General features: G+C 39.0%; 1 protein-coding gene across 1 annotated transcript in view; it reads right to left on the bottom strand.

Annotated features, from left to right (window-relative positions):
• dars1 (aspartyl-tRNA synthetase 1) overlaps positions 1-14,980 on the bottom strand; it is a 51,553-nt gene extending 36,573 nt beyond the window's left edge. The window contains exons 1-3 of the mRNA XM_003215091.4: positions 14,696-14,980; positions 8,496-8,553; positions 3,162-3,254 (exon numbers count right to left, since the gene is read on the bottom strand). Of these exons, the coding sequence (XP_003215139.1) occupies positions 3,162-3,254; positions 8,496-8,553; positions 14,696-14,767 (223 nt within the window). The 5' untranslated portion in view covers positions 14,768-14,980. The remainder of the gene's footprint in view (positions 1-3,161; positions 3,255-8,495; positions 8,554-14,695) is intronic.
• Between the last annotated feature and the right edge of the window lie 229 nt (positions 14,981-15,209).

Here is a 15,209-nt window from a genome sequence, read left to right as displayed (position 1 = left end):
TTTGTATGCATGCTCAACTTATACCTTCCAGAACCTAACTTTAAAACAGATGGCTTTGGTCTCTGATTTCTGCCTGGAATACCTGCTATGAGCAGCCAAGGACAACGCATGCTGTTTCGAATGCAAATTACTAAAACTCCCCAATATACTAGTGAATGCATTTTTCTTTCTCTTCATGAAATTTTTAAGGAAAACTTCCTAGAAAATTCTGCAAATCTCCATGAGTACTCCATGTGAATTGCCCACATGCTTAGCCTAATTTTTAAGAATGGTGATGGTGCTTCCCATGAATGAAACACACTTAGAGCAATGGAAGAAGAATATAGACTCACCAAAGGGGATTGTCAAATACCAGATCAATACAGTTTGAGTGCTTGGTAGCTGCAGTAGAGTTCCGGTTATCTGAGATAAAAGGGCAGGCCCAATCTCGGATAACCAAACTGCTCGGATAATAGGGAGGCCCTATTATCCCTTCCGGCAATCCGGTTTAGGGAAGTGCACTGCGATCGCTGCTGCCTAGCAACGCTAGCAGGGTGCTTCTCAAGGGGCGAGGGCTCACGGAGGGATGTCCCTCGGCGAACCCTCGTCCCCTTGGGAAGCACCCCACAAGCGTTGCTAGGCAGCAGCAATCACGGGGCATTTCCTCTTCCCTCTCCTTCTCGTGAACTTGAGAGAGAGGGAGAGGCGCCCCTGGCGGCACCTCAAATAATACGGAGTTTCGGTTAACTAGAACTCTACTGTACTGTTAAAAATAGGCCTAATTACTACTATACCATACCATAAACTATATACGTATTGACTTGATATTAATAATGAAATACATTAATTACAAGCATATTAAGACAAATGTAACAGCTTTATTGTATCACACATGCATTTTAATTTTTATTTTAAGTATTTTTTTTCATTTTTTTGCCAATTGCTGGAGAATTCTGGTTGCTTGAGTTCTGGTTAACTGAGAGTCTACTGTACATTCCTTTGAGTTTGATACAGTTACACACTTGAGGTTTTATCTGACCTATTTTAACACAACGGGTCACAAAGAAGGCTGCCGTCTGCTAAGTGTGGAAAGGACAATTTGGAAGAATACATTCTCTGCTATATTTGTGGCAGTCCACCCTAGACTATACTGTGGCACATTAGCCTGACAAAATATTAGTAGAGCATCTCACCGCATCTGCTTCAAAAATAAGCCTCCAAATCACCTCTTGGGAGCACTCGCACTGTGGTTTTGAACATTCCTGAGACATCTTAAGTTGGGTGAACCCTTTTTAAACAACAGGAAGTGAACAGGAGCCACTCTTTTGGGGGGGGAATCATTCCATGGGTACAAATTGGCCTGCTTTATTTTTTTTTATTTTTTGGGGGGGCGGATACCTTCTACTGTGGATTTTCAGCTAAGTTAGATTTGGGGAAAACAACTTTTTTTTTACTTCTAGAGTGGCTGCTGGGGCTCCAGTCATGATGTAAAGGCCTAGAGGTCATTTTGGAGTATTTGGAAGCAAAATGTGTACTTTTTTTTTTTTACATCTGAGGGGTCCTGGGTCTGCATGCAGCCTTTGGATCATATGATGCCTACCTCACCTTCAAAGTCTTTGAAGGACTGGGACCAAAATTGCTAAAATACAGCTTCTATCTTTATAATTCTAACGCACTGAAGTAACAGGCAAACATCTAATGTGTATTTCACTACCGTTTGAAATGCATTTGGGGTACAAGGCAAAATACCTATTTACTGGAGTGCCAGAAGGCATAACTCCTTGCCCTATAGTGATTCCACCAAGACTCCTCACTCTATCATCAATAAAACATTCCAACAGGCCTATGGTCTGACCTCTGCATGATCTTTCTTAATGTGCTCTGCCCATGAGCATGCAAGGTTCAGATCTACAGAACAGCTGTCTATCTGACATCATCTGAAGACAATAAAAACATATTTAAGTATGTGAACTGGAAGTTGGAATTACCAACCCACCAAAAACCCTAAACCCATACATCTCCAACTTTGTTCTTCTACAGGAAAGAAAAATGATGGGCAGGTGGTTCTATGAACAGGATACCCCACAGTTTTTAAGCTTAGATAAGAATTTCATTTGAGGTCACAGTACGAGCAGATTTTTCCTTTAAAAATTATGACCTAAAATGTTTCATTTGTGGCCACATGAAAGCCTGATTTGTTTCAGGTTTCCAATTTCCCTTAGAATGCAGAATGTAAGACTAACTATATTCCGATTTAGTGTCTGGAAAGAGAAATTTTAGCCTGCATGATGACTGACATTTCTCCTGTGGTTTTAAATTTTACTTCTACATGAGGCTGTATTTGTTTGAGGTAATTTAAAAAGGGTATCTACTATCTAGTTATTTAATTCTCATAAAAACTAAATTTACTTACAGGGGTGAAAACCTAACACATTTGAAATCTACATTTTAGAAATTTAACAAATACATATATCTTAAAATTTAAAACATGAAAAAAATCATTTACATCCCAATGCCACTGATGAAAGAGAGACATGAGGGTTTTAAATATCACATTTGTGGCAAACAGTATCTTGTCTAGTAGTGAATATAATTCCATTTGAACTGGAGAGAGTGGGTTGAAACAGAATCAGTGATGTGTAAGTGACTGTGTTTGGAAGAGGGGTGTGTGAATGCAGGAGACAAAGGCAGGAAATCAGGCATCTTCTCAGCAACATGAAAACTTGAAAGCAAGCATCATAGACCTACTGCACCTCTATTGGAAATGCTAATACAAGACTGCACTTTGAAATGGCTGTTGGGGTTATCAACCCAAATTTGTTCAGGCTACTATTTGCAAGCATTACACTGGAACGTTTAGTAAGAGGAAGGCCCACAAATTATTGCTTGATACTTCTTCTTCACCTAACCTTCTTGCTAAGCTGTTACATCAAAAAGTAACTAGAGCCCTTCTCATTAGTGGATTCTCATGGAGGTAACCACACTGATCTAATGCATGAAAAAACAAGTTATTTTAAAAATCCCATAGAGCTATTTTTAATTGTTGTGCTGTTATTAAGAGGAGTACAACAAAGTTCTATAAAAAGGGGAGAAAGTGTCAACTTCCTTGATTCGTAATAAAATATGCAAAATACAATTAGTACAGACCCATTCAAAGACCATCTTTAAAAAAATGTTTTTACCTTTCGCTCTGCTGGTATGGACTCTACCTCGAACCCAGACAACTTCATCAGCTTTCTCTCCTGTCAAATCCTTTACTCGAACTAACACACGATCTGTATGCAACAAAGAAACATTTTGTCATAAAGGAACATGTTACCCATTCAACACAAGAAAATATACCTTGAAGAAAATGTAATTTACTGTTCAATGGAAACAATGGACTCCTAATAAAACTGTGGATTGCATCCAGAGTTGTGCTTACTGCAATTTTGCTTACAGCAGAGGAAGAGACTGAGGCAGTGTTTTTTTACCAAATCTTTTTTCCCCTCTTGAGGATGCTAAAAATGTGCTTTAAAGCTTTGTGAGCCCCTTTGGAACAGAGCTAGGGAAAGAGAAGAATATACAAAACAAATTCACACTTTTTTCAGTGCATCCTACCTTTTTCTCAAACATCTCAGAATACTCCCTTCTCCCTCCTAAACTATATATACTTTAGAATACACTAGGGCCTCTGAATTTAAACATAGTTTGGAAGGAGTCCCATTCATTTTTCAATGGGACTGTAAAAAATCTATAATTAAAAGCATAAGATTTCCATAAGAACAAAAGCCCAGAACACATTATCCAGTGGTTAAACAAAAGGAATAATGAAATTTACAAGTTACAGAGATAAAATGAAATGGCATTATATAATGCATTTTAACCTTTGCCCCATTAATATCCTACAAGGGGTCTGGTTTCACCTTCAGTGTTAGAGAGGCTGCAACAAATAATGGAATATTAGATAAAATGCACTAGTGATCTGTTGCCATTAAAGAGACACGGATACATGGCTTTGATCACATGGACAGAGTCTAAAGGTTATATTTCAAGAAGAAATTGTGAGCAAGTCTCTTCAGGCACTCCTGTACAGAATCCACCATCTTCAAAGTGCAATCCCATGTGCATTTCATATTTGTGTGACTAACCCAGCAAAACAGGCTGGCCCAATTGCATGAGTCTCTCCTAGCTTATCATTACTCCCTTCCCAATGATGGCATAGTGGACTAAGTGACTTGAAGGTTGGGTTGCTGACCTGAAAGCTGCCAGGTTTGAATCCCACCCGGGGAGAGTGCGGATGAGCTTCCTCTATCAGCTCCATGCGGGGACATGAGAGAAGCCTCCCACAAGAATGGGAAAAACATCAAAAACATCTGGGTGTCCCCTGGGCAACGTCCTTGCAGAAGGCCAATTCTCTCACTCCAGAAGCGACTCAAGTTGCTCCTGAGACGGAAAAAAAAATTCCCTTCCCAATGATGGTGGGAAGAGTGGTTTTGTGGGGGAAAAACCCCAATTAGATGCAGAGTGACATAATTCTGATACTTACACCTGGGTTTTTACAATGATTACCATATCAGAAAGTAAAGAACTCTGCAAAGTTACTTTACCATTAGCAAAGGAGGGTTATTCAAGACCAATGTGAAGTACATTTCTCCAGAGAAGGTCTAAACAAATTAGAGGAAAACCATCCTTGATTCATCTCATTTTTCATTAGGTTCTCCAAACACAAGAAACAGGCAGTTTTGAATGTTAGCATTCTATCATATTAAGTAGTACAAAAAAAGATTTGTAATAACATGTGTTCTAAGAGAGGCAGCCCTGTAGTATAGCTGGCTGAAAACCCCTGCTGATAAGCCTAATCTTTTGTGCACAGCAGCATTTCTTTTGACAACAAAATTTCTCTTTTTCTCTTAAGCCATTTCACCTCCTAATTCTTCAGTGGTCTCTCATTCCAATACAATGTCTGTTCTGTGAATCTTTCATTGTCTTGAGTATTTTCACAGTATTTTCAACTGTTATATACGGCATATACTGAATTGAAATTCTCTTTGGAACTAATTTTCTCTTTGGAAGTAAAATTTTGCAAGATCATTTAAGCTTTAAAAATATGTTATGATATTAAGGGCATTGTAATTGCAGATCACAAGCAATTGTTTTGCTGCTGTGTAAAATAAATAATGAAGATGTAGTCTTGCTGAAGAAACTTAGGCTTCAATTCTAAACAGACATAATAAAGTAAATCCTAGTTTACCCAGTGGGGGGTGCGCTCAGGTGACTTCACGTCAAGTGTCAACTTATGACAACCTGATGCATTTCATAAGGTTTACAGGCAGTCCCCAAGTTATGAACAAGACAGGTTCTGTAGGTTTGTTCTTAAAATAAATTTTTGATGTAAGTCAGAACATGTACATTTTAAAGTGTAACTCCATCCATCCATCTATCTACCGGTAACTCCATCCATCCATCCATCTATCTATCTTTGAATAGCATAGGGAAGGGTTAGCACATCTATAGTGTTTGTTTTGTTGTTGGTGCCCCTGTTCAGAAGATTTCACCTCACTTTCTGTCTCTGTGATAATTAGATTTTGAAAAATGTGGCTTGTTGTGGAAACATGGGTTGATGATAAAGCTTCAGTGGAGATAACTTTTTCTCCTGACAACTCTTTCAGTAGTGAATTTCCCTCCAGGGATAGATTTTTCTCACTTCTTGTTGTTTCATCTCTGTTCTTAACTATGAGTCGTTTGTAAGTGAGATGTTTATAACTTGGGGACTTCCTGTATTAAGGCAAGGAATTCTCCAGGGATGTTTGCTATCATATACTTGACACATCCTGCTTGGCAATTTCCCTTTCAATACTAACTAGGTCTGAACCTGCTTAGCTTTCAGGATCATATGAGATCTGATACCTTCAAGGTACCGAATGTGTACCAAACACAGTATGTCTTAGTAAATCTGCATACAACTTACTTAATTTAAGTATTTGTCAAACACCAGGATCCCCAAAGTGATATACAATTGATAAAAAACACATTAAAACACTAAATACATTTTAAACTACAATCTCTTCTTTAAAAATAACTGTAAAGCAACATACAATGGCAAAACAACTGGAACAATCACTTCTAATTTTGTGAACTAAAGGCCAAGTGAAATGTCATGGTCTTATCTGCCTAACACAGAAGAGAGAGCTCCACAATGAGAGTGCTATTACAAAGCAATCTGAGTAAATTATAAAATACCTTGCTCTACCATCTAGCTGTCTGCCCAAATAATGCATTGCCTGGATGCCTCAGAAAACCAAGAAGCCCATACTATTGAAGGTATCTCAATTGTAAGTGTGGGGTAATGATTTGAGTGACACTGAGAAGTCAGAGTTTGAATCCTTAATCAGCCATGAAAACTAACTAGGTGAAATTGGTCAAGTCCTGCTCTGAGGAAGGCAAAGACAAATCCCCTCTGCAAAACACTTGCCAAGAACACCCCATGATAGGTTCCACCTTAAGGTGCCAATAAAGTGGAAGTACAGTAACTTGAAGGCACACAACAACAACCACCACAACTGTGGGATAGACTCATTAGACCACTGAGAATTACACTGTTGAAAGACGAGCCTAAGTCTGAAGCCTGTGGCAAAGAAAATTCCAATTTCTACACACCAATTTCAAATTCCAGCATTGCTAATAACTGAAATAATTGTAAAGTTTTATTTAGAGAGAAATATATCATTGCTTAAAATGATTAGAAATCTGCAATGATTTCCAGATGTGGATAACAAAGGCACCCTTTCCATAAATTGTAATATGGGTATATTATAACTCAAAAAGCACATTAGATAAACTTCTAAAAATCACTATTCCCATAATGGGTCAGCTTTCATTAAAACATGATGACAAATGATTTGGATTCATGCTCAGATACAGTACAACTGATTATTTCAACTACTGCAGTGTTCATATAAAAAGTTTAAAAAGTACTTCTTAAAGAGAAACAGACTGAAAAAGACGGTGTGGAAGATTGAAGAAACAGATAAAACAATTTTGCATTTTCCCTCAAAAATTAGTCAGTCAATCATGGCTGGTGAGGCTTTTTTTGTTTTTACTGAAACTTATACTCCTCTTCTTCCCAACCCACTTTTTTCAAACTACTCTACTTAAATACTTCCCTACGAAACCATTCTTTCTTTCCAATTTTCTTTTTAACATGGTATATAATGAGTACTCATTACAGCAAAATGGATCTTTATGCTCCCCCATTCCTTTTCTCTCAGAACTGGAACAAAACCTCTCAATCGGTTGCTTCTCTAAAGTCCCAACTGGCAAATGCAGCTCAATGTAGATGCCAAGAAGCGCACACTTACATCATTCCATGCTTATAGAGACAATGCAACTTCCCTATGGATAAATATGCTATGGACTAATACAAAAATTGTAGATGCTTTTAAGAATTCACCAAGCAATGAAGGACATATCCACATGTCTACCAAGAAATCAGAGAAAATAAGCTGAGAATTGAGGAATGGTAACTTATATTCGTCCAATCACAAGTAGTCCAAATCATACATAGTCCATTACCCAGTTAAAACTAGTTGTTAGACTATTCCCAACAATTAAAACATGAGTTTAGGCAGTAGTGATTACCCTGATGCTAACTGCCATTGAACTCAATGAAACATTTGTGCCTAGAACTCAATGAATTTTTACACTAGGCAAAGATAATGAATAAATCAATCAATCACAAAGGTGACTGAGTCATTTATTTTGCTTCCTTAGAAAATTCTGACACACGTCTCTAATTTTCATCATGCCAGGATTTTCTTTTTTTTAATTTTTTTTTTAGAAATTATAACAGACATTCATAAAAGTGAAAAACAAGAAGTAAAATAAAATACACACATATAAGAAAAAAATACAGAAAGATATAAAGATTTGCACTGTAGTGTACAGCCAGCGCTTGTTAAACTAATGGATAGTCACAGAGTGGCTGTACCGTTGTTATACCTTAACTTATCCTTATCCACCAAACCCCTCACCCATGAACCCAACCCCCTAGACCTCCGATACTCCTCAGTAAGTATCACGTAACTAACCATCAACTACCCATGTATCTTCTTTCGCTAAATCCCCTTTATGGCAGTCATCAAATCTACCTTTGTCTTCTTTTCCAGATACCCAAGTGCCAGCCTCCATTTGTTTACAAAATCCTCATTATTTCCTCCTCTGTTACTATTTGTCAGCTTGGCCATTTGGATATATTCCTCCAGTTTATCTCTCCAGTCTTTAATACCTAGCTTTTCTTCCCCCTTCCGTGTTTTATTATTAGTCTTGCTGCAACAAAACAATATTGGCAAATTTCTTCGTCTCCTGCGCTAATACGCCTTCTAAATAAACCTAATAAGCACATGCCAGGATTTTCCAGGTCTTCTCTTTTTCAGATTCAAACACATGGCAGAAGTTTGGCTTCAATAGAGTATCACAACCCTCTGTAAACCATAAGGCTCAAAGCTTTATGTGCTTTCCAAAAATTCAAAACTGACCTGGTTTGTCCTGGGATTGGATCAGTGGCAACACTCCATATCTTTCCTTTGCATAGTCCTAAAAAGGAAAAAAGAGATCTTTTGTGTTGAAAGCTTTTTTATCAGAGTAATAGGAAAACTCTTAGCTCTTAACGAGTGGAAATATTCTTCATGAGGAATTGCATGTTAACGTACAACCTAAAGGCAAAGCATACAACCTAAAGGCAAAGTTATAGTGTGACTCTGAAAATAAACAGCAGCTGAGTGTAAGATAGAGATTTACATCCCAGCAAAGGCACATATACATCTTTTATCATATTATATTTTTAAATGTCACCAGTATGAGCAAGACACACTTGATTTAGGACATTGAGTTTTTGTTACTTCTCACATGACAAGTAACAACAACCTAGAAACCAACTTTTCCCAATTCTTCTTTTATTGCAGAATGATTTAACCTTTGACAGAAAATAAAATCACCCTGTTTTCCCCATATCATCATCATGGAGCTGCGGTGGCGCAATGGATTAAACCCCTATGCCAGCTGAACTGCTGACCTGAAAGTTGGGTTGCTGATCTGAAGGTTGCTGGTTCTAATCCGTGAGATGAGGTGAGCTCCTGTCTGGCAGCTCTAGCTTGCAGGGATATGAGAGAAACCTCCAGGCTAATACATCCAGGCGTCCCTTGGGCAACGTCTCTGTAGACGGCCAATTCTCTCACAACTAGAGGCAACTTGAAGTATGTTCTCAAGTTGCTTCTAACACAATAAAAATAATCATCATAAGATATATATGATCATATATTCATATATTGGCACTAGCTATAAGCACACGAGAACCAAGTACTTTCTGGGGATGAACTGGATTAAGACATTTGACTTCCAGTTGATCAGACATGGAGCCATGAAAAGGATATTATTATTTACATAGGCATGTGCTTGGCAGGTGCATAAGTACACAAATACTTGGGCATATAAGGAACATGTTCTTGGAATTACGGCTATACTTCCCCACTGTATCTTCATGTGATTTCCTATTAATCTAGTGAGTCTCAGGTTACCAATTCAAACGAAACTCAGTATCTCAAGTACTGAGAGGTACTTGTCATTATGAGACAAGATCTGATCAGCAAAAGGGACAAATCTATTCACTCTCTGCAGTCTAGGGGAAATCTATACTGAACATTTAATACAGTTTCAAATTGGTAGTGAAGAAAGTGGCTTCACTGGAGCCAGTTTAAGGCCTGGATATGTCAACTGTTTCATGTATATGTCAACTGTTGTTTTTAGGGCTTGTCCCCATGTGAGCCACCCCAAGTCCCCCCAGGGAAAAGGAAGCGGCATATAAGAAATAAATTATGATTATTGTTATATGGATGGTGATTACACAAACTCCAGAGCACTGGTACACATTAGGGCTTTATTTTGCAAAAATTTAGGGGCATTTGTTGTCTAGCCACCACAGTCTGGAGCTAGCTTTGAACTGCATTAAATGTTTAGTGTAAATGGGGTCTTAATAAGCCAAATTGCTGACACACCTATGAGAGGATCTTTTAGTATGTGAATATGACTGCAAAACCCTTGTATACTGTTGCATAACACAGTAAGGATGACTAGGAATGGAGGGTAAAAAAATTAGAAGTGTAGAAAAAATGGAAATCAAGATGCAGAGATCTTTATAATAATACAAAAGAAACGCAGTAATAGTATCAATGAGGATATAATAGACTGCAAGAAGATATTAGGAATGGGGAAAGGAGAGGAAGTTATATATGGAAAGCATGACAACATAAAAGACAAAGAAAGAAAACAATAATTTAATATTGAAACCTAAACAGATTTTCCTTGTTAAAATGGCAATGTGAAATCACAAAAGTGATTTTTAAAGCTTCATAGTATCATTAAAGTAAGCAACTTGTGTAAACAGTGGGTGATTAGGTTGAGAAACAACAAAGATTTATAACGGTGATGATACAAATGCAGGATAGTGATACAGTGGAATTTTTATTACGAAAAAAAGGAAAATATTATACCAATACCACAAATAACAGGATAACACCGAAGTATTCCTTTTCCCTTCCCAAACTTGTATCTGATGGGGTCATTAATTTAAATTGTGCCCTTTTCTAATCTGTCAACTCAAAAAATCTTGAGCCTATCATCTTCAATAGTAGTGATACATGCTTTAGTTGCAATTATTGTATTATAAGAGAACCGAATACTGAATTAAAATAATTTCCTTAAAATAGATATGAACATTAGAAGTCACTACCAATAATGGTACTCTGTTCCTCACTCTGTTTAATTATAATTCATTTCAGAGTGATTGCCAATTTGACTTTGAATAATAATTATGTGGAGTGAGAAATGCCAGATGTCCAAGATGGGTTCAGAAAGGTGTAAGTATCAGGAATCACAAGAAAAACATACATTGGCTAATGGACCTCACTAAAGAATTTCTTAACAAAACTAGCCTGTGAATTACAGATTATAGCAAGCACTTCAATTATAGGTATCTCTAGAAGAAATGGGTGGTCTCCAACATTTTATTGTCTTGATATGTAATCAATATCCAGGACAGAATATAAACAAGAGTGGTCAGGCAAATCTACATTTTATCCTTCCCTACTTTAATTTGTACACACATACAAAAACAGGATAACACCAAGAGTAAAGAGGAGGGAAAATTGAGAGAAGGAACCATCTAGATACCATATTGCTTGCTGAAAATAGCAAAGACTGATAAAAATTGAGGAAGAAAGTGTAAAAAGAGAATTTGAATTGAAAATTAAGGAAACAAAAAAATGATTACAAATTACTTATGTAACTTTAAAGCAGAGGATGAAGACACCAGGATAGTTATACATTTTCTACACCTTCCCCCAGTCATAAATCAAAATGAAGGCTAGTCAGGAAACCAACTGTGAAAGAATTAGGTAAGAGCCTCAAGTATAAAGATATATCATTAACTACTAAAGTCATGTTCATCCATGCCATAGTATTATTAATTTCAATTCATGGTTATGAAACCAGGACAGTTAAGAAAGTTACAGATATTGACTGCTAAAAAAGACAAATGGGTCCAAGAACAACTTGAGGCTATCTCAACCATAGAAAGAGATGACACAACTCATTAGAAAAGACAGTAAGGTAAAATTGAAGACAGTAGGACAAAAGAAAGACCACAATATAGATTAACAATATTAGATCAAGGAAGTTTCAGTACCAAGTTTGCAAAACCTTACCAGGACTGTTGAAAACTAGGTGTCTACTGGTCTTTTGTTCATAGAGTCACCATAAGACAATGCCAACTTAGTGGTAAATAATAAGAAATTATGGAGATTGATAGTGCTATATAAATAAATGTCCATATACACAAACAGAGGTAGTACAGCACTGACAGTTATGGGGAATTAATTATAAAAAGCAATTCTGGACCAGAAGAGCTAGAAAAAAGAAACTAATTCTGTTTTCCCTCATTCAAGAATTAAGACTACTGCTTAAATATTTATATACCTCCCCCTCTCTATAAAGAGAGACTAAAATTGCTGGATAATTTTCATTTAAGATCTCTGGAGGTTTTTTAAGCAGAGCCTGGGAGGTCATTTGTTGAGGGTGCTTTGTCTGTGTGTACCTCCATGGCAGGATGGGTAATATAATAATAATAACAAAACTTTATTTATACCCCACCACCATCTCCCCGTGGGGACTCGGGGAGGCTTACATGGGGTTAGATTGGATGGCCCTTGTGGTCTCTTTCAACTCTAAGATTCTATGATTTTTTTTAAAAAAAAATTGAAACAGTTTAGGTGGAGTGTTAAGTTACAGCAAGCACGTTTTTAAAAGAAAGAAGGACCACAAACAGAAAAATGAAAGACATTTCTCTTCATAGGAGTGAATGAATTAATGTAGGCGGAACAGAACATGGGAACTTTGCTAGTGTGCAAGAAGCTAGCTAATGCATGGATCTTCTATCTATATTATACCTATCTTCCCTATGATGCAAATCTCCAGCAACAGACTCAAGTGATCTCATAGTGTAAGCATTCGTCTGTAGAACAAAGGCTTCATCCCGGTGAGATTATCCCTTTAATAAGAAAAAACACCTAGCAATTTGTTTCAATTTAAGATGTGCAATAAAGAAAAGGAAACAGTATCCAGAACTCCTGAAAACAGCAAAATGACAGAAATGAATTAATCCTCCTTTTTCTATTCTGTCTCAAATGTCATGTAGGACCTGAACCCGAAAGTTATAATGTATTTCACTAATATGATTAATTTAAACCTCTTCTTATTACATACATTATAAAAAGGAAGCCATATCCTTGGCCTGTTATCTTGGCTTCTACATGGCAGATGTGTCCTACAAGTTTTTGCTGTATTATCACGTTACTCTTCTTCCTGTGAGGGTCCATCCAGACAGGCCCTATATCCCAGGATCTGATCCCACGTTTTTGTTTATCCCAGGTTATCTGGCAGTGCAGACTCATATTCCAGTTTAAAGCAAAAAACTTGGGATCAGATTCTGGGATACAGGGCCTGTCTGGAAGGGCCTTGAGATATACAGATTGAGTATCCCTTGTCCAAAATACTTGGGACCAGAAATGTTTTGGTTTCTGGAGATATATATATCCCTGTATTTGCATATAAATGCACAATAAGGGGGGCGCGCGCGGTAGCATGGGTTAAACCACTAAGCTGCAGGACTTGATGACCGAAAGGTCAGCAGTTCAAATCCGTGAGACAGGGTGAGCTCCCATTATTAGCCTCAGCTACTTGCCAACCTAGCAGTTCGAAAACATGCAAATGTGAGTAGACAAATAGGTACCGCTCCAACGGGAAGGTAATGGCTCTCCATGCAGTCATGCCAGCCACATGACCTAAGAGGTGTCTATGGACAACGCCAGCTCTTCGGCTTAGAAATGGAGATGAGGACCAATCTGCAGAGTCGGACTCAACTCGACTTAATGTCAAGGGGAAACCTTTATCTTTACACAATGAGGAATCTTGGAGACGGGACCTGAATCTAAATATGAAATTAATTAAAGTTTCATATATACCTTACACACACACTCTTGTCCGAGCAAAGTGTGAATGTTGCAATTGGCCAGCTTAATTAGCATTTAAGGGTCTTGAAGATTCAAAGCCTGGCTGCTTCCTGCCTGGGGGAATCCTTTGTTGGGAGGTGTTAATTGGCCCTGATTGTTTCTTGATTAAATACTAGTCACGGTGGCCAATTGCAACATTTACACTTGCCTCAGGTGGGCAAGAGTTCTTTCTCTCACCCTGAACATTCCACATATATATAAAGCTCACTTGTCTAATTTCCAACAGACTTCACAACCTCTGAGGATGCTTGCCATAGATGTGGGCGAAACGTCAGGAGAAACTGCTTCTGGAACATGGCCAGACAGCCCAGAAAACTCACAGCAACCCAGTGATTCTGGCCATGAAAGCCTCCAACAACACAATCGTGTTAATATTGTGCATGAAACAAAGTATGAGGACACTCAACTATTGGAAATCGCACTCTCTGTCACCCACGTGGGCGTTTCAGAAAATCTGGATAAGGGATGCTCAATCTGTAACATTTACTTTCTCAGGTTCATGTCTATAGAAATATTTAACAGCTGCATGACAGAATAGGTTCAGTCCAGTTTCAACAACATGGGGTGCATCTACATCAGGCATGAGCAAATTTTGGCCCTCCAGGTGTTTTGGACTTCAACTCCCACCATTCCTAACAGCCTCAGGCCCCTTCCTTTTCCCCCTCAGCTGCTTATGGAAGGAGCCTGACACTGTTAGGAATGGTGGAAGTTGAAGTCCAAAACACCTGGAGGGCCAGAGTTTGCCCATGCCTGATCTATATGGTAGAATTCAAGCAGTTGGACACTTTAGCTGCCATGGTCGGATACTATGGGATACCGGGAGTTGTACTGTTTAGCCTTCTCTGCCAGAGAGTGCTAGTGCCTCGCCAAACTACAACTCCCAGGACTCCAGAGCATTGGGCCATAGCAGCTGAAGTGGTGTCAAATGCATTAATTCCTCAGTGCACCCCCCCCCCCTTCCACCGGCTTCTCCTCAAACAAGCCGTCGCCAAAGCCTGAGGGGAAAAGCTAGGGAGTCCTTCTGGACCAGGCCTCGTCCCTCAAAAGCGCCCCCCGGCCCCTACCAAGAGGCTTGGTCCCACCCAACCCGCCCTCTCCGCTTCCCAGAGACCCACATCAGCTGCCGGCTGCTCCATGGCGTTCTCCCTCTTCCGCTCCTGATTCTTACGGGCAGCAACGCCGGGCATTTTGCCACTTCCTGTAATAAAGTTGCCCACAGGGAGAGGAGGAGGGGGAAAATTACTCCTTTCGACCCTTACAGGCTTCCGTACTACATGGCAAGCCCCGGCTAACCCTGACACACGCGGGGCCCCGCCCACTCAATTCAGCTTCAGAGCACGATTCCCTCAGGAGCTCGCTCCAAGTCGCGCGGCTTCCGGGCACGTCGAACACGCGCTGGTCGTGATGACGTCACTCGGGGAGGATTCCTCTCCTCCTAGTCACCCCCCCTGCTCCCGCTCTCTCTTGCGTTCTTCCAACTATCGCGAGAAGACACAGTTTTCTCGCCAGTAGTTCTGTTTTTTTCATGCGTATTATTAGTGGGTTGTTGTATGTCTTTCGGGCTGTGTGGCCATGTTCCAGAAGCATTCTCTCCTGACGTTTCGCCCACATCTATGGCAGGCATCCTCA

The sequence above is a fragment of the Anolis carolinensis genome, chromosome 1 (genome assembly GCF_035594765.1).
Source record: "Anolis carolinensis isolate JA03-04 chromosome 1, rAnoCar3.1.pri, whole genome shotgun sequence".
In the NCBI taxonomy this organism is placed as follows: Eukaryota; Metazoa; Chordata; class Lepidosauria; order Squamata; family Dactyloidae; genus Anolis; species Anolis carolinensis.
This window is presented reverse-complemented; position numbering and strand designations above follow the sequence as displayed.